The 20,739-nt window shown below is 36.6% G+C and overlaps 1 protein-coding gene across 1 annotated transcript in view; it reads left to right on the top strand.

Annotated features, from left to right (window-relative positions):
- ATP2B1 (ATPase plasma membrane Ca2+ transporting 1) overlaps positions 1-16,452 on the top strand; it is a 31,057-nt gene extending 14,605 nt beyond the window's left edge. Inside the window, 11 exon segments of the mRNA XM_019613705.2 lie at positions 1,930-2,167; positions 3,108-3,287; positions 3,368-3,455; positions 3,730-3,836; positions 5,637-5,828; positions 6,007-6,220; positions 6,370-6,581; positions 8,225-8,332; positions 10,184-10,366; positions 10,684-10,770; positions 14,995-16,452. Of these exon segments, the coding sequence (XP_019469250.1) occupies positions 1,930-2,167; positions 3,108-3,287; positions 3,368-3,455; positions 3,730-3,836; positions 5,637-5,828; positions 6,007-6,220; positions 6,370-6,581; positions 8,225-8,332; positions 10,184-10,366; positions 10,684-10,770; positions 14,995-15,306 (1,921 nt within the window). The 3' untranslated portion in view covers positions 15,307-16,452.
- Positions 16,453-20,739: the final 4,287 nt, after the last annotated feature.

The raw sequence follows: 20,739 nt of genomic DNA, 5'->3' as shown, positions 1-20,739 counted from the left end.
GCTAAACTGTTAGTGAGAGATGTGTTGCCATTGGAACAAATCTTAGTATGAAGAAAGGTGTGGTAACTCCTAAGCAGGCTAGGGGAGAAGGCATGTGTGCATTTTGTTATGTTGTTTAGGAGCTGTAGTTGTAAACAGTCTATTTTCAGTCCTGGCTTCCAACTCTTTCTAGTCTTAGTAGTAGCATGTACCATCTTAACTTTTAGCTTGCTACCTGGCCCCAGGATCACCATGTAGGGACATACTAATACACTAAAGAGAAAAGATAATTTTTCTCTTCCATCAGCTTAGCGTTCACAGCAAAATGTCAGTCTTTCAAGGACTTTCTAGTTCCTTTTGATACAGAACTTTGGAATAATTCATATCTAAATCTTATCTAATATCTAAGCTAGATTTTAAGCCAAGCTTCATCAGTAGGTATGTCTACACATGCATTTCTTCTACCTTTGGGGAATTTTATATCTTATTTTGTTGTTAAGCAATTGAACTTTAGAATATGCTAGAACTTATTCAGCCTTGACTCATGCGATTCATTTGGCTTCACATCTGAGATAATAAGTAGTGATAGCTAAGAAGGAACGAGAAAATATGGAGTGATTTAGATAGTACTGGAGTAGCCGTAAACCTGAAACTATTTGAGCAGCACCATCCGAGAAAATCTTAGCTGTTTTCTTTATCTTCTGTCTGTGTAGTGACAGAAGTTGATCATAGAGCTCATAACATGGCTAGCCAGTTGTGCTGCACATTCTTCACTGAGCACTGAAAACTTAAACATGAATATAAGTATATTTTTAAATAATATAAATGAGTCACCTGTAAGTGTAAAAGAAATGCTGCAAAACTTTTCAAGCAGAGCAGTTTTTCTTCTTTATTTACACTCATGTCTTAAGTCAAGTATTTTAACTAAAACTTGTTTCAGTCTTGACATAAAACTTACTGATTTCCGTATAGTCATCTCTGTATACTTGGGATTACTCATGAACCCTGTGATTGGTGATAATGCAAGATATACATTTGAACAGGTAACCCAAATCAATGACAGGCTTCAAATTTCAGTTGGAATGAAGTTGTCTATCAGATCTGTCAGGTGTTGTCAAAATGTCATAAATCCTTGGCTTTTTTTCAGTGTCGTGTTAGTACTGATTTGTGAAACAAGCTCTTATGGCTTTATGTTAAAGTCTTTGGTAAAGACTCAAAGGAACAAAATTAAATTTATTGTTAAAAGCATTTGGTAGTGTTAAGTTTGTGACGTTATTATTGGTAAAATACGTATGCTCTCTAGGAAAGCAATGACACCTATGGCATAAAGAAACAGACTAAAATAACATGACTTGAAATGCTAGAGTATGTTATTTTGAGTCTAGTCTCTTAATGTTTTTACAAGAGCTTGAAGTATTTGTTTTTTATTTAATGCTTTATGTTTAAGAACTGCCAAATTCAGATTGGTAACGTGCATGTTGATTATTTTGTAAACCTTACTACTGACAAAGGATAGCACCGGTTCTTCATACCATGCGAGTTTGCTTTTCGTACTGTAAGTTTAGTGCTGAGGCACTGTGTGCATGTTTTGGAAGCTTACAGTATTTCTGAACCATGTGCAACTGTTAAAGGTGGGACTATTTTGTTGAACTTGAAACTAGATTAACTGACAGAGCTAGTGCATTCACTACATCTAAGTGCAATGAGAAATGGTTACTTCTGGGAGGTAACTAATTTTGTTTCCATAATTTACAGAGCATTATTTTCATCCCAGGACAACCATTTTTGCAGTTAGGAAGAGATTAAGTGCATACGGAGAAGATTATCTGCTAGTGTGTCTGTCTGGAAGAGTAAAGCTTATGGAAACTTAAACAAGTTGACTAATAAGCCACTTCCTACAAAAGTCTGAACTTTCATAAATATCTGTTAACTTTAAATTTTTCTTTTCAGGTGCTTCAAAATACTGAGTGCTGATGGAGAACCAAAGGTATTCAGACCTAGGGACCGTGATGATATTGTAAAAACTGTAATTGAGCCAATGGCTTCTGAAGGGCTCAGAACCATTTGTTTGGCATTTAGAGACTTTCCAGCAGGGGAACCGGAGCCAGAATGGGACAATGAAAATGACATTGTTACTGGTCTGACATGCATCGCTGTTGTTGGGATTGAAGATCCTGTGAGACCTGAGGTAGGGTCACTGTGTAAGCTGCAGTGTTTCTGTTTCAGGAGGTCCTGATTCATGTTGTTTTCAGTTATGCAAAGAGTGAGTTTTGCATCTTTAGCATAGTTAATAAACGAAAATCTTATTTCTTGGGGGGGAAAAGTTAATGTAGCTACAAAAGCAGATTAAATCCTTAATGACACTTATGCTGTGTTACTGAAGCTCTGTACAAACTAATGACTTAAGGCGCTTACTAAGCAGTGTCTCAGTAGATGGAACAACTGGTCTTTTTTCTTCTTTAAACTACTAGGAATATTAGGAGTATGGATTAGGATCATATTAGCCATTGTGTTTGCTGCAAGGTTCTAAAGGGGAAGAGGATTTGTCAACTGAGCTAAGGAGATCTGCTTGTGGTTGAGGTCTATGGTGGGCAGTGTTTCTCAACAGTAAAAGCCTTTATGCTTTAAGGGGGACTTCATTCTGACCACATTAGTGTCACTTCACAGTCAAAGTTGTGGGCTGACAAGTAGTGTGTGAGCTGTGTAGTTCATTTTACATAATCACAAACGTAAAGCCAGTACTTAATACTTTTGACTGCTACTCCATAACGTGTATCATGGGGCTTTCTATGGTGGAATACTTTTGACTGCTACTCCATAACGTGTATCATGTGGCTTTCTATGGTGGATTTGCACAATGCAGTATTTGGAAAATAAAAGGGGAATAAATGGGAAAAACAAAACAAAAAAACCACCCTTTGCCTGGGTGTGTATTTTTAGGGAAAATGATTAAGGCAGGTTACTTAAATTTTTTAAATGTTCCTTAGCAACAGTTAGAATAAGTTATTTTAGTTTGATTTGAAGACACTTCATTCACATGACTAGACATGTGAATTTGTTAATTTATTAAGTGTTTGTATAGCCTAACTTTTGGGTTTTTGTTGTTATTTTTACTTTTTTACATATAGGTACCCGATGCAATAAAAAAATGTCAGCGTGCAGGCATAACTGTACGTATGGTCACTGGTGATAACATTAATACTGCTCGTGCTATTGCATTAAAATGTGGTATTCTGAATCCTGGTGAAGACTTTCTGTGCTTAGAGGGCAAAGACTTTAATAGGAGAATACGCAATGAAAAAGGAGAGGTAAGCATGCTGACTTAAGTTGGATCAGCTATTTTGTAAAGGCTTGTAATTGCAAAATATACCTGATGATCTTTTTGCAGATAGAGCAAGAGCGAATAGATAAAATTTGGCCAAAGCTACGTGTTCTTGCAAGATCATCGCCTACTGACAAACACACTCTAGTAAAAGGTAAATAAAAGTTATTTGAACTTCCAAGTAAAGTTCTATTTCTAGCGAAAAAATAGGATTACAATTTGTGGGAAATGCCAATGAGGGTGTCTTCATATGCCAACTCTTTTTTTTTTTTCTTTTTTTTCCCTTGAAAGATAAATCATAGATGGTTCTAGTTTTTGTGTGGGTTTTTTGTTTGTTTGAGGATGATAAAATGACTTTCTCTCTGAACCTCAATCTTTGTTGTATTGTCTGTTTTGCACTATAATACTGAGATGTCATTTTACTTTAGGTATAATTGACAGCACTATCTTTGATCAGAGGCAAGTTGTAGCAGTAACTGGTGATGGTACCAATGATGGTCCTGCACTGAAGAAAGCAGATGTTGGATTTGCTATGGTATGACTTTTTTTACTTTCAATATTTTGAACACTATTTTAATAAAGCAGTTTATCAAACCACTTTCAAAAAGACTCAACAACCCTACTTGTTTCATGAGCTTAATATAGAGCTAATTTAAGGGCGCTAACTTCTCTCACACTTAAAACTAATTATTTTTTTGCTCCACTCCCCATCTTTTTTATTTGATTAAAAATGTCCTTGTGCCTTTTGCCAATGAGTAGAACTTACAAACTTACACTGCAGATCTTTAGTCACTTTTACACAAAAACTTGTTGCACCACAATTCCTGATACTGAAATATTCCTGAAATGAGATCTATTAAGCATACAGCAAAATGACCTGAAGTGGTAAACAGCATACAATGGCTTTCAGTAAGCCTTATATATGATATGGGTTAAGTTTATTCATCTGTTTTCTGTAAAATTATGCAGAAGAACAGGGAGACTAGGAGGACAAAAAGTGTAAGTTGATATTTAAAATGCCTTTGGAGGTGGTACCAAGACATCTTGTACATTCTAAATAAAACAGCATATTCATAGCAGCCTAGGATCTGTGTTTGTCTGTATGAGTTCAGAAACACTTTTTCAGCTTAAATTCTCAAACACCCTTTGAAATGGTAGCCAAAGTCTAACTGTCCATGAAAATTAACTGCTGGGGATAAAGCATTTTAGCCTAAATTTAGCATGTGCTAAGTACACTTTACTGCAGAGACCTAAGCAGCCTACAGTAGCTAAGGGAATTTTATTGTTCTTCCTGAGCTGATGTGAAAGGAACTAAATAGCTGACTTGTTGTCTCCTCTCAGCTAGTAGGCGAACTTTAAAAAGTTGTTAAAAATTTAATACATAAATGTCTCTTCCATAGGCAAGACTTGTGTGGTGGCTTGTTTTGTTTTTGTCTTTACTTTCATTGTGGTTTATGTATTTGTTCTGCAGACTGGTTTGTCTATGTGACACTAAATATTAGGAAAATTACAGCTAAGAATGCTAGTCCCTTCAAAATCGAATCCCTGTCAACAAATCATTTAAGTTGCAGCTCCTTGTGCTGTGTTACAAATTTGGATTTAAGTAGACCAGTGTATATTGCTTTCCCATGGAATCATAGAATCGTACTCAAAGATAACTTTAAGTTGTATGCATAGCTGTGCAGGTGACTTTTTCTTAGTAAACATCAAGAATAAGGATCTTTAAATTTCCTATTGAATTCTAGTTAGGGTATTTAAAAAAAGAAAAACCCCATCTCCTTTAAGTGGACATTACTTAACTCATAAACTAAGTTGAATTTTTTAGATATGTGGGAGATTCCAGGTGCTTAAAACCTGACAATATCATTGCATTGCAATGTTAAATGCAATTATACTTAATGTCTTGCTTTTCATTGTCAACATTCTTCAGGAAAGCTTTTGGCAGTGTACATCACTTACCATGTAGGTACACGTGTATTTTCCTAGTGCTGGAACTCATATAGCATGTGGACTAAACTGTAGTACTGCACCATCTGGTGGCCTTTAGCTTGAACAGGAGAAACTTGCACAGTGTGGTTTTTATTGCCAGCTTGAGATTTCTTTCTTTATTAAAATCTTTAAAGTAAAGATGAGGATTTTTTGTGTTTTCCATTCTGCAGTAGACTGTGGAAGCAAGACTTGCTTCAGTAGAGCTTTAGGTTGTTCACATTAAACTAGTTCTAAAGACGTGGTGCATTAAAATGAGTGTTGATGTGCTGACCAGGGATGTAATTGTTCCTACTATATACATCAGTGCATCCTGTTGCATTTCCTAGTGTTTTTCTTTTTCTACCAGGGAATTGCTGGAACCGATGTTGCTAAAGAAGCTTCTGATATTATCCTTACGGATGACAACTTCACAAGTATTGTAAAAGCAGTTATGTGGGGACGAAACGTATATGACAGCATTTCGAAATTTCTTCAGTTCCAGCTTACTGTCAATGTAGTAGCAGTAATTGTCGCTTTTACAGGAGCATGCATAACACAGGTATGTACATTGGTAGTTACAGCTAATAAATGCTGTAAATATCATGAAGGACTCTCTTGAATTCAACTTTCTGTTGTATGCTAGCCTGAAGAATGTAATGCTCTTCAAAATGTTAAATGCCTTTAATAGCTGCAGTTTGTTCGCTTATGCTGGAGGGCTTACGTTTCTGTCTTTATAGGATTCTCCACTTAAAGCTGTGCAGATGCTGTGGGTAAATCTGATAATGGACACATTAGCTTCTCTTGCCTTGGCGACAGAACCACCAACTGAAGCTCTTCTATTACGAAAGCCTTATGGTAGAAACAAACCTTTGATTTCTCGTACAATGATGAAGAATATTTTGGGTCATGCATTCTACCAACTCGTAGTGGTCTTTACGCTCCTGTTTGCTGGTAAGAACACTGAAGCTTTGCCAAGCTGTAGGGAGATGAAGTCTTAAAAACTATTTTTTTTTCTTCTAATTCTAGTATATGTTCTATCTATCTGTGTACGTGTATAAAGCCACCAATTTAAGCTGCTGATTAATGTCTTTTATACACAGGTGAGAAAATTTTTGATATTGATAGTGGAAGAAATGCACCTCTGCATGCCCCTCCTTCAGAGCATTATACTATTGTCTTCAATACATTTGTAATGATGCAGCTTTTTAATGAAATTAATGCCCGGAAAATTCATGGTGAAAGAAATGTTTTTGAAGGAATCTTTAACAACGCTATCTTCTGTACTATTGTTCTGGGAACATTTGTTGTGCAGGTGAGTAACTTATTGCTTACCTTGGAAATGCTACCCAACTAATGCTTATGCAACCAGATGTTTTATTTCTGCAATGTGAAGAATCAGCAATGTCACACTATTAAAAATAATAATAATAATAATAATAATAAAAATAAAAATAATAATAGTTTTCAATTCTTGCTTGAAATTGTCAAAATCAAATGTTGAACTACTTGTGTATACTTTTTGAATTTTCTTGTCCTTCTGTGTGATCCCAGTGTTCCAGTCTTTTGACAGATTTTCAAGAGGCTGTATGTTTCTCTTACAGAAATCAGTTGTCTGTATTGATGCTGTTGCTTTAGGTCTTATTTTGGCATGAAACACTGATGTCTGGGGACCGTTAGTTGGTGCATCAAGGCAGATTTGTAAGAGCTGGCTGGTTAAATCTCTGTTTATTAACATGACAAATTATCTGAAATAAATCAGATCCTGGTGTTGAGAAAGACCAAGTCAAAATCTAATTAAAGGAAAACAGTTGACACAAAATATTTTTACCTTCGAATTAGCCTTTATGTTTAATTAATCAATATGAATAACAGTGAAATAACCAACAATTCGATTTTTTTATATTCTTACAATTTAATTTTTTTCATTTTCACACAGTTTATTTTGGACATGAGTAATCTAAGGTGTAAGATGAATCTTAACTTGGAATTCCTTAGAATTAACCAAACGTCTAACAGTTCAAGCAATGTAAATGTATGCACCTCTTCTTTGTGTAAAGTTGCTTCACTTAATCTACTTTTAAATTTCTTCTGGAGAATCTTTCTCAAAACCTCTTCTATTTTCAGTCATAAGTGCAGCAGACGTGTTTTGCAACAAATCCAAATACATAGAAATTATTCCTGCCTGCAATTATGTTCCCTTTATCAGGGATTCATAAGGGGCTTATCTTCCTATATAACTTAGTGCTGTGTTTTTTCATAGTGTCTTATTCTTTGTTAATAAAATAAGATACTCCTGGGCTTTCCAGTGTCAGGAGCCCTATTTAATGGCTGATACTGTCTCCTTTTGACACTTGCCATGCTGCTTGAATGTTTATTCTCCAGGGCAGTATTCCATGCATATAGTTCCTATGCAGTGGGATACCTTGCTCATTAGAGTCCATGCAGCTTGTTCTAGTAGTCAGTGGGAATGTGTTTAACTTGGCTTTCAGATTTCAGCTTCTCATCACAGTTTGTCATATAAACTCTCATGCTTAAGACTGGGGTATGTAGTAATATTCTGTTGAATGATTTCAGAAATCGTGTTTGTGTTTTGCATATCTAAGACTTGCATTAATCATTAGTTAACTTGGTTCTGAGATGGCTGAACTAAATTTGTAGCATCAAGTACACGCTGTAAGTGTTAAATGAAGGGGGAAAAGTGTAAGGACAAAGAAGCAAAAACCATTTTTTTCTTTTTGTGTACCATTTGAAGAAGAAGAATAAGTTCTTAAAATACTGAGAAAATTGCTTAGATTTGGAAATATAGCTCAAGCTGCTGAGATGGTAGAAGTGTGCGCTTAATCAGATAGTAAGTCCAGTGTGTTAATGCAGCGTTGTCTATGCTGATCTTGAAGCTTCAGGGAGTTTTCTAGTAATATATCACTGATACATGTTTAATGGTATTGCTCTTCACAGATAATTATCGTGCAGTTTGGTGGAAAACCTTTTAGTTGCTCAAAACTCTCAATTGAACAGTGGCTGTGGTCCGTTTTCCTGGGCATGGGAACACTACTCTGGGGCCAGGTAAAATAGGTTTTTTACAAATGTCAAATCCGTTTGTGTTAATGAATTTGTATTTTTCATGTAAAGTATTTTACCTTAAACATTCTGATCTTTGAAGTGGACTACGTAAATTTGTAGAAATTAACAGTAAATGCTGCCTAAATTTATCTAGGTTAATAGCTAGAAAGTCTGTGGTTAGACATTCCTTACTATGACTTGATTATTTAGTTATAAGTCATAACTGCATACTGTGTCTGGTTTGGGACAGTTAGGAGGAAGTTTTTTGGACAGGTTGCCCAAGGAGGTTGTGGATGCCCCATCCCTGGAGGCATTCAAGGCCAGGCTGGATGTGGCTCTGGGCAGCCTGGTTGGTAGTTGGCGACTCTGCACATAGCAGGGGGGTTGAAACCAGATGATCATTGTGGTCCTTTGCAACCTAGGCCATTCTATGGTTCTATGTTTATGTTCAGTAATTTTTAACTAGAAGCATCTGTAGTTGCTTTTGAATATGAAATTGTCTTCAGCCAGATAAACACTAGAAGAACTTCGATAAGAACATAAGGCAATTAATATGCTAATGTTTCAGTATATTTAATGTGGTGTAGAATGGTTTTCTTGAAAAATGAGAAGTTATTCCTGCTAGTCTTTTTTGTTTAAAGATATCCTAGAGTAGCAAGAAATGCAGCAAAACTCAAAAGTTTTCTCTTTAAACTTCATTTGCATAATTGAAATATACTTTTAAGCTTACTGCATTTTGATTCTTTTCTTTCTTAGGGCTTCTTTGCTATTGCACATGTAACAGTGCTTGCAAGGTTATTTACATGAAACTTTAGAACTCTGTGTAGTTTCTCATTAGTTAATGACATGGTTGTCTAAATTCTTCATACCACATGAAGAGTTTTCCAGTACAGTTTCTTCCCTTCTAATTTATAAAGAATATCTTTTTCAGGATGAAGTTTAGTTGTAAATGAATACAGAAATGCATATTCTAAATGTGGGTATAAACTTTTTAAGAACGTTTTTGGAGAACTGATTATTTTTTAAAAATTGAAGAGAGTCATGCTGAGGTTTAAAAGTAGCCTTAAAGAAAGTCATGTAGCTTGAAATATCTTTGATTCCAAAGCATCCTGGAAAGGCAGAGTTTCCCTGCTGCAGTTCATGCTGCTCTAGCATCTGATCATAGTGAACGAGCTTTTGACTTTCTGCTAATAGTAGAAACTGAAGTCATAGTAACAATGTCAGTATGAAAGGCAGTTTATCTTGCTTTTGGAGCAGTCTTTTTCCTCTGCAGCTTCTGAAATGGTCTTCTAGATTAATGATGCTCAAGGAAAGCAGGCTTGGAACTGATGTGGATCTGCTAGATGGGATGTATCAAAAGATGATTCTCCTTCACTACATAGTTCAACAGAATAGCCCTGAAGGTGGGGATGAAAAGGAAAGCTGGAACAGACACACATAGCTTCTCTTTAGCTTCAGCTACATTAATTAATTAAAAATAAGTAGCAATTTAATGTGAGCAACTAGCAATTTAGTAGTTTTATATAAGGGTTTTGGAAACATCGCTTGCAAGTGGATCAATACTGTTCAGGTGACAAAAGAATGCCTGCCTCTTCTATATTTCTGAATAAGCTATGATTACTTCTCAAAAACATTTAATTAGGTTGTAAGAAAACTTAGGCTTATGCAGCCATTCAGCTGGAGTGTTGGCTCTACATTGATACACTTATCCCATTTACGCCTTTTTTTTATTCGACTTCGCTAATCATATATACAGGATGTTATATTTAAACATCTATTATGTTCTTTTTTTTCTTTTTTTTTTTTCTTCCATTAAAATAATAATTCTGATTCATACTTCTTATTCGCTGTTAGTTGATTTCAACAATTCCAACTAGCCGCCTGAAATTCCTTAAGGAAGCTGGTCATGGAACACAAAAGGAAGAGATTCCTGAGGAAGAGCTAGCAGAAGATGTGGAGGAGATTGATCATGCTGAGCGAGAATTACGTCGTGGTCAGATCTTGTGGTTTAGGGGCCTAAACAGAATACAAACTCAGGTATGGTCTTGGAAAAGGTAGGATGCGGTGCGTGTTAGGAGGGAAATCAATCCTCTCGATCCGTTTTACTAAGGTGGCAGTTTTAAATGGTGTGGATGAGACTCTCGAGGGGATATGGATGACTGTAAATCCCTCAGGGTTCTGTTTTCTTCTGCTCTAAATTCAACTCTTACCTCTTTATCTACTGTATTTAAAAAAAAAAGTGCCTTTTTTCTTTACTTTTTGTGTGCTATAGATGGGGATGGTCCTCTCTTGTTCTCTTCTCTTTCTCTCTCTCTCTTGCTGAGCAAGCTGTCACAATCTCTGATTCCTTGCAGATGGATGTAGTGAATGCTTTCCAGAGTGGAAGTACCATTCAGGGGGCTCTAAGGCGGCAACCCTCCATCGCCAGCCAGCACCATGATGTAACAAATATTTCTACCCCTACACATGTAGTGTTTTCCTCTACTACTGCTTCTACTACTGTGGGGTGTGAGTGTGTGTTCCTAAAGTGCATGAAGTTAACATTTCCTGATTCACATACCTAACGTTTCTCATTTTCTCCTTAGTACTTAAACTCATCGTTCAGGCTTTTCATTGAGCTTTTTCACAAAGTGGAGTCCTCAAGACTTTTTTTTCTTAGAGGGCTGAGAACAGGTGGAACAATTGCAACAAAAGACTTTCACTTGAAAGCTGTGAGCCTGCACATCCTGTGCCTTCATCCATTCGTGTACAGAAGAATGTTTAGGATAAAACAGGAAAACTGTTGTAAATTTTCGAGTATATGCCTTGAAAGGCACCTTATATGGGTGACTTCTGTTGAATAAGCAAATTGATTAAGTGTATAATCATAGACCTAGTTTAACTGTCTTGCACTACGCACAGCACATGATATTTGAAAAGGTGAAGAAACGGATGGAAAAGCAATGCAGTTTTAAAAATATGAATGTAGTTAGAACGTGGAACACTAAATGCATTTTCTTTGTAGCTTGTGAGGAACTTCTGAGTCTCTGCTTTCAGTGGACTTTTTTTTTTTTTTTTACTGAATAACACAACTTTCTCAACATCAGGATTCAGGTGGCGAAACAAGGCTTCTTAAATGCGTACAAGTCAGAAGAAACATAGCTCATGAAAAAGAAGAAGGGCTTAAGGACTAAGTAGTGAAATTTCTGTTCACGTTTGAAGGGTTTCTTTTCCTTTCTAGGTTCTTCAAACAGCAGTTCATAAGCCATCAGTAACAGTACAGTTCTTGTCTCACCTCAATTCTGCCCTCTTTATATTGTGCTCTAAGTGGCATTTCAGTTTCAGCCTTCCTCTTTGTAGAAGCTAGAGATTTAATTACCCTCATGTAGGCTTAAATTATGGAGTCTGAAGATGTGTAACAGTTATAAATATTAGCTCTCAGTATTCAACTATTATTGAAATCATTTTCCATCTTAGTTATGTATTATATGTTTAACTGCCCTCTCTAACTTCCTGTAGACCAGTTAAATAATTGTTTTTTAAAATAACTATGAGAAGGCTTCTTTTCCCCACCCCTGCCCTGCTTTTTAAGCTTTCAGATTACCAAGTGGATGAAGATCCTTAATTTCAGGAACTGCCTTAAATGTTTTCTTCTGATTTCTTTATTTTTATGGGTTTTTTTTTTTTTTTTTTTTGGCATGGCCAGAATTTCTGTGTTAGCTTGCACAAGCTAACTTGTTCTCCCTTGGCGACACAGATACTTCCCTAGCCTGCAAGTGAGCAGTATTGAGAAGTTTAGCTCACAAATTTGCATGCCTGAAGCACACAAAATGAAAAGTAGATTTAACAGTAAGGATATGCAGGATTGCATCTCCTACTTAAAATGGTAATGAGTAACCTGTATCCCTAACTACACTCAAGAACATTAATTAGACATTGAGAACTCTCTAGAGAGCAACTTCATGCCATGCTGTCATTTGAGCAGAACCTAATGGGTACTGCATCATCTCATTGCATCAAATGACCAATGCAAATACAAACCTACAATAGTAAAAAATTAGTTTTTGATCCTCACTGTGAAATACAGCCTTCTGCTGTTCCCTCTTGGAGATCCTCTTTTGATAGCTAATGTATATTAGTGGCAAACAGATAGGTTTGTTCATTGTTGTCTTTTTTGGAGCTGTTAGCTGGAAGATAGTTCACATATATTGAGGTTGCTACTCCAAAGCAGCCGCCTGCCCAGGAAGATTTGGAGTGCTTACTGCATTCCTTGTTGTTCTGGTACCTACTATAGGATAGGCCTGATGATATAAGAAATGGTCCTGCTTGCTCCTCGCTTATGCAATTTTATAGTTAGCTATCTATCTCGTTATCTTGAGTAGCTGAAAATAAAGCCTTAAAAATGCTAGATGTTCCCCTTTTAAGTGTAAGATAAAGTGCTGGTAGTCTGATTCTAATCTTCGTGGCCAGACCTTATGAGGGTCCTGGGTTCGTAGGATCATCCAGGGCAGTTGTTTGTCTTTTGTGAATCACACTTTTATTGTGGATATTCTTCTATCCTTATGCTAATTACAGCTCTCCTATTTAGCTAAAAAACTGTTTTTCATTACTGCTCATGTTCTAACATGCCATCTGTAAGCAATGAAAAACTAGTTCCATGAGACAGTCGTATTTCATTTTGCCACTGAAATCAGTGGCACAGTGGGATGCAACATGCCAAATAAAGGCATTGTAAACTTTCAGTCTGACACTGTCACTCCTACTGATTCACTTGGAAAGTGACAAGAGATTTTATGCAGCACTCTGGATTTGTTTAAATCTCACATAACATGCAAACTCTTAAAGTGTGCTCAGTTTTTCATGTGATAAACAGTAAAGCATTAAATGCTGCTGTAATGATTTATCTCTCAATCACACCAACACTGTTTCCTGTTCTCTCCATTTTGAACATTACGTATCCTTCCTGTCCTCTTGAAGTGATTTTCATCATCAGTGGAGCCCAGTGGTATACCTGCAGTATGAAAATGTGGACTTGATTGCTTTTTAGTAAAATTCTTAATGAAAGTTGGGGTGGGGATAGGGGAAACAACACCTATTGCTGGATATCAAAGAACGTGGTCGGAATCAGTGTGGTGTAGAGTTACGCTGATAACAAACTTGACACACTGCTGCTGGAGAGTCCTCTTCTGTTTGCACTAAAAGGATGTTTGGTGTATCTTAACTCTTCTGAAGTCAACATTCCTGTCCTGCTTGACCTTCCAGCTTCATTCCTTCACTCCAGATTGCTTCTTTTTTACTACTAAGGAACTCAATGCATCCTGTATGGAAGCAGTAATCCTGATTTACTTCTTGAAACAAGTCATCTCAGATGTCCTAAAAAATCTTTTAAAATTTGACTTACTGTTCTGTAACAGTAAGTTGGTCTGTACTACAGAGTTTTGCTCTGCTTCTTATTATACTATGCAGAACTTTTTGTGTACTTTCCTGAAGACTTACTCAGGTTAATTAAAGATGTTGAGTATTGAACAGGCAGAAGCTAACAGAAGTTGGAGAATGTGTTTTAATCAAAGTATTGGACAAAGGGGTCGTTGGTTTTCTATTAAATATTTTATATAAAGTCAAGAATGAATCCTGAATTCATGTAGTTGGTCAGGGAAATGTGGAGTGCAGGAGAGGAGGTGTAGGAGCAGGTGGCTTCATCCTTCAAATCACAATTAGAAAAGTGTAAATTTCTGTCATCTTGGACACACACATTTTGTAAAATGAACTTGCACCTTTTTCCTATCCAATTTCATATCTAATTTCTTTCTGAAATGCTTGTTTATGGTTTCTGTAAACTTAGTGTTCTGATTTGCACATGTTAGTTAAACAATGGAGAGACTTGAAATTATGTTCAGCCTGGGAATTTTATCCATAAATTCAGTGGAAGTTGAAAACTCAAATAAGCTAAAACTGATCACCTGCTTCTCTTGTATTTAGTGCGGCTTGAACAGTCTCTTCCAAGTTATAACCTGTTGTAGCTACATCTTCAGTATACAATACAGCATTCAGTTTCCTAGTTCTGATGTTTAGCTTCCAAATCATTAGGTAAGAAACTTTCTCCAGTATGGTAGATGGGTATATACTCGAACATTTACAGCTGTTTATAGTTAGTCATATTATCCTTTTTTTGCATGAATTCGTTACTGTCTGGTCATTGTGACATTGGCTTACACATGCTTGGCTTCTTCATAGTCAGTTGACATCCTAAACTCCCAGCATGAGAATTAGTAACTCTTCTACCCTTTAACTTATTTTCAGCCTTTTCCACCCCCCCCAGTATTCTATAAAACTCACTGAAAATGATTTAATTTGTGAATAAGTAATTGTTGGCCTCATTTAAAAAAAAACAAAAAAAACCAAAAAAAACTTAGCCCATGTTAAGTAATTAAACAATTCTAGTGCCATGTCTGAATTTTAGGCCCTTCGGCTCCTTGCAGTATTTTCACAGTTTCTATTCCTACTCTGTAGACTGGCAGTGCTCTACTGAAATGCTCTTCATTTTTTACAGTTTATTGCAAGTTCCACTGCATCACATACAAATTCGAATCACTCATGTCTAGCTGTTTGTGGACTCAAACTCATAAGAACCATGTCACTACCAGTAAATCCGCAGCATGTTAACAACTTTTTTTCTTTGTTTACAGATACGAGTGGTGAATGCATTTCGTAGTTCTTTGTATGAGGGGCTAGAGAAACCTGAGACACGAAGTTCAATTCACAATTTTATGACGCATCCTGAGTTTAGAATAGAAGACTCCGAGCCTCATATTCCCCTTATTGACGATACTGATGCTGAAGATGACGCTCCAACAAAACGCAACTCTACTCCCCCACCCTCTCCCAATAAAAATAACAATGCGGTTGACAGTGGAATTCACCTTACAACAGACATGAACAAGTCTGCTACCTCTTCATCCCCAGGGAGCCCGCTACATAGTTTGGAAACATCACTCTGATTGTAAGCTGAATGTTAACACACTAGCTGCATTGTAAAGAAATTGAAACTGGGTCTCTTCACACTTTATGATGGACAAGATGAGATTCTTGTCTTGGACTTCAACAGAAGACACACTTGTACGAATGTAGATTTATTTTTTTAAAAAAAGCTTTCTGCCAGACTGGAGGGTGCTTTTCTGGGGGTGGGAGTAATAATGAACTCTGACAGATGAACAGTAACTCGGCATAAGTGACCTGTGGATCATCTGTTGTACTTAAGAATGGTCCTGAACAGTGTGTTAGCAGAGCTTTAGTTTATCATGATCCTTTTTTGAGGGGAAGGCTGGGAAGGGCAAGGAGGCCCTGGATTGTTGAATTGATACTTTAATTTCTGCTGTTGGCTGTTAATAATTTGGATTATTTATGTTTATAAATGATACAGATCTGTTTACAAGGTTTGTAGATACTTTTTTGTTCCTGTTCATAGATGGGAAGCTTCCTTATAAATGATGCAGAGAAAAATAATAATAAAAAAAAAAAAAACTAGTCCTTCAAATACTGCTGTATTTTCAGGAAAAGGGTGTTTCTATTGAAACTGTACTAAATTTTGCCTGCAATTTACCTTGTTAAATATTGTAGATAAATTGCTGATACTAATAGCCAAATAGATAACACTAATGCTTTGTAAAAACATGAGCAGTGGTGTTCTAATGAAGTTATGGCCTCTGTCCTGATTAGTTTCTTAAATACATTTACTACTTAATGGTTTTGAAACAACTGTTTAATTTTTAAAAATTTTGAGAAACTTACTGAATAACTTTTGTTCAGAACTTAGTAGGATTGTTTAATGCAGGACATCAATATGTGATGGAACTTGCTTGAAATATTTCTGTTATCTCGGGCAAAATGGATTAAATCAAAATACATCAGAATCTTAGTCCTTTGTTTTTGTCTAAACATGTTAGTTTAGTGCTGTCTTGGTGAACTGTGAGTGGAACTGTGATTTTTTTCTAATCTATAAAATCCTTCATGCAGCATGAGGGCTGTTGGCATTTTGAAAGGTTGTTAGTGGGTAGCATACATGTTCTCCTTTTTGTTTTTGAAACTTGTTTGTAAACATGAATAAACCTGCCCTTTTGTTAAAATAAAATTGCAGCAATGGTTTATTACAGATTTTTATTTTTTTTCCCCTCAGCTCCATCACAGGAAACACTGAAAAGTGCTCTCTTGTATTAGTGGTTAAAACTACTTTTAGCTACAATTTCAAGATGGTAACAGCCCCACTAAAAGCAGTACTGTGGGTAAATGGAGTTGCGGTGGCTGCCTCAGAATGAATGTAAGATTAAGGTACTCACAAGTCTTCGCTGAGCCCAAAAGATACTCCTTGCCAGTGAATAGTCTGGCTGAGATTCTGAGATATAGAGATTTATAAGTACATCCCTTTGTAAAAGGAGGAAAAGAAGAACTGACCGATGGCACTGGTGAAAGTACACTTTCCACTTAAATAATATGCACCAAAACGAACCTGCTAGTGATAGACTGGAAAAGCCACGGTCTGCCTCCGCTGCATTCTTTAAACAGCTGAGGATGGTGGAACAGCGCTGAATTTCCTATTGCTGTGTTTTCCAGGTCCATTACAGAAGAGCATGAGTTTAATACTGCGGTTTCTTTCCAACAGCTCTGTGTTCATAAGCACAGTATTTGCGTGGATCATTTTTCTTCTTTCCCAGAGTAGTCCGTAATATTGAAGGTTTTTGTTTTTTTTTTTTTTAAAGCGGTCCCTTGGGAGGAATTACATTGGTAATGAGGGAGGAGATAATGATACTAGAGCAAACTGCAGAAATGAGCAGGTTAAGGAGACAAACTCGAGCAGATCTTTTCCTTTGTGGTGGGATAACTTCATGCTTGCGTTTGTTCTTCAGTGGCTAATGTTGAATGTGTAGCACTGTATCCCACTGTCAACCACATCTGAATTCAGTCTTTTCTAGTTTACTGAAGAAAATACACTGAATTCTAGGCAAGGGGAGTTTGCACTTGACACTTTGTATAGTAACTTCTCCCACGTGTTTCTAGCACTTCTCTCACTTCAGATTTCTTACCTAGAGTGCTTGGTGGGGTATTCCTTTTTATGTACGTGGTTTTTCTCCCTACTACTGAAGTCAGATAAACGTCGGTTTAAAATGTGGAAAATTTCTTTACCCATAACAGTACGCCACCACGAGAGGAAGAGTCACTGTATCATAACTCAACTTGATTTTGAAAACAGACTTTAGTTTTTCCCTCTTCCAGTTGTGCTCATGACTGCATTGTATCTTTCGGAATAAATTCTCCACGTAAGACTTTTGGGGGACAGGGGAGCAAATGTAGGCTTTGTACATCAGTGGTCCCTCTTGATTCTGTTAATATCAGTGTGCTGTTCTTTATAGGAAGTGTAAGTAAATAAGGAAAAGTTGTTGGGGGGGGGTGGATGGGGGAGGGAATGCTTTCTTTGTGATCTCAAGAAATCATAACATGTTGCCTAGATTATGAAATGGTTATCACTAAGCTACTGAGGCCTTCATTGCCTTTCTGGTTGTAAGGTTTACTTGTCTTTATTGTAACTGAAATAAATAAATGTGCTGTTCATCTCAGTCTGTATGGGGACTGAAATTCTTGAATGTCAGTACAGGACTGATTTAAACCTGAAATGTATGCTTATTCTATAAAACAGCTCTTACTGCCATGACTTTAAGCTCATTCCTTTTCAAGAAGTCAGAGTATACGTGGTATTATGATCAAGCAATAGTAACTAATCTGAAAGTAGTTCTATGCTGACTTCTGTTTGAATTCAGTGTCTTGAATGGGATGTCTAATATATTTCCTTATATGACAAATCTCAGGACACTTAACGTTGGTTTTGGAGGAGTTGGTTGTTTTATAAGTGGTTTCATTTTTTTCTATATTGATCGTGACAGGAGGAGGAAAATCCTTCAGCGTGGAATAGTCTGAAGAGAATAATGGAAACAAATGCTGTAATGTCAAACCAGTAGGAAAACACAGGGGTCTGTAGCAAGTGTGAGCATCCAAGGATGATGAACTGACACCCAGGATTTAGAACAGTAGGAAGCTTTCCAGTGTGTTTCCAAGTGAACAAGTAAATATAATATTCATAGAAGGATAACTCATATTCAGCTGATGGTATTGGGAAGTTTTCCCAAAAACCTAATGTGTGCAGCTTCTGCTAGTAGTGCCAGCTTCTGCAATGTCTAGACAATACTAAGCCTTGTGAAAATTAAAGTAGAATATCTTAGCATCCATTCTACTTTTACAATAGAAATGCTTGGTTCTAAAGAGCTCCTTGCTTTTCCCACCACCATATCCTCTCCAAGCAGTGTATATCTTCTGATCTTACAGATTCCAAACCCTCACTGAAATACCTTAACTTTGTTGGATGAGCCTTACCAGCTCTGACTTAAACTTACCTTGAGACAGAAGGTCTGGCTTGCTTGTTCAAGGTCACATCCTGAGAATTTTTGTGCCAGTCAAGAGCCAGAGAGGTGCTTCAGCTTATCTCCTGATCTCTATACAGAAATATCTAATCAATAACTTCAGGAGACCACAGCACCAATCCAGGAGTTGGCTTACATGGTGTCTAACCCAAAAGCCTCCTACAGGTACTTAAAGGAACCTGTATCATTTTAAAAGGACATAAAGATCTCAAAAGACTCAAATTCTGCTGATTTTTTTTTTTTTTTTTTTTTACTGTCTTTTTCCTTGGGGTTTTAGGTCAGGATTATGCAACTTTTAAACAGGTGGACTACTCAGATATTAAAAATGAATGCATACTTTTGTTTGTTTGTTTCTTTGAAAACATACTGCAAACAAACTGAAAGTTGTGTAAAATCCAAAGCTTAGGAAGGGAGAGACATGCCTTTACCCTAGTCAGCAAACTTGAGTTTGTAAGTAAGATGAAGTTTCCTTCAGACTGCATTCATTCCCATTAGCTCAGTTATTTTACTCTTCTGTATTTCTAAACTTAACAGAAATGGAGGCACCAGTTTTGTCGCAGAACAGTAAAAGAAATAAAGTTAATGGTTTTTTTATCGTTTTATTTTTGGTAGTTAATGAATAAGATTAAGCTGTGCAGAATTAGAAAAGCTCCTAAACTTCATGTGAATACCTTCCTAAAACTTCTGAGTAAAGTGTTGCTCTTAAAAAAACAAAAACAAAAACAAAACAAAACAACAAAAAAAAGACAACAAAAATCCTACTGATAAACCCCAGAAGATATATTCATTTTCTTTGACAATTTCAGTTTTATAAGTAAAGGCTTTAACCTGTCGCTTTCCCTCTTCCAGAAGTTGGTTGCTCTGATGATGGCTGTAGCTAAAAAGCATCTTTAGATTTAACCTAGGCTAGTCTCAAGACCTCCCAAAGGTAAGCAGCTATTTGGCTGATGTTTGTGAGGAAATGAGCTCATTTCTGATGCTGTGCTGGCAGGTACTGAGTAGTGTGTTGTGCTATGTACTTCAGGGAAGAACCTGCAAAACTATCAAATAAGAACATTCAGGTCCTTGCCAGAGGACGTGTCAAAAGACACATGGGTGAGAACGTAGATTGCCTAAAATGGGGAGCTCTTGGAATTGGTATTTTGGTAAGAGGCTCTCGGACTTGCTTTATGAGCAACAACACTTCTTCAGATGAGAAGGTACATCTTCACTCACCAGACATGTCTGTGGGCCTCTACATTCTTTCTGACATCATACAACAGTCTAATATAGTGTTGGGAACCAACATATAACAAGCACTTCTATTAAACTACTAGAATTAAACTACTATTTAGTTTAAAAAGAAAAGAAAAACCATCCATCAATCCTGGAACATTTATTTGCCGTGGTACTTTAATTTTCTAAGAGGAATAATTCCTAGCTTTTTTCCTTTTATTGGATTATCTGGACCGTTTTAGTGAATATAGCAGGAATTTGGACATGACCTAAAACCAGGTATGTTCTCCCTTTTCCTTGCTTCTCCTTCCAGTTTGTCAAAGACTGTCCTAAAGAATCAGTGAAGGGCATATGCAGTAAGAGGTATAATTATGGAGTTCTCCTGTATTATCCTCGTGCTTTGCCTTGTGGTCTCTGCCTTCTACATCAAGATCTCACCCACTGTCAGCATGCTGGGAAATATCTGTGTGTCATGGCTTTTCATTTTTTTCCAGCGAATTATCAATTATATGCTTAAAATTTTAATTGGTGTGAAGGCCTAAAGAATTACATCTTAAAATAAGCATGGACACTCAATGAACATGAAAAGGAGCAGAAGTGAATGGCAATTTCAGGCCAAGCATTTTTCCCAGGTAGTTGACGTAAACATTGCTGAGAACAAGAAACATTTTGGATATGTCTAAAGTAAGGGAACCCTCTACTGCTCTTCAGTGCAGTATGAGTAGTTCAGCTCCAAGTTAGGATGCTTAG

This window comes from Meleagris gallopavo, chromosome 1, assembly GCF_000146605.3.
Source record: "Meleagris gallopavo isolate NT-WF06-2002-E0010 breed Aviagen turkey brand Nicholas breeding stock chromosome 1, Turkey_5.1, whole genome shotgun sequence".
Classification (NCBI taxonomy): Eukaryota; Metazoa; Chordata; class Aves; order Galliformes; family Phasianidae; genus Meleagris; species Meleagris gallopavo.
The sequence above is the reverse complement of the archived record's forward strand: the minus strand, read 5'-3'. Positions and strand labels throughout refer to the sequence as shown.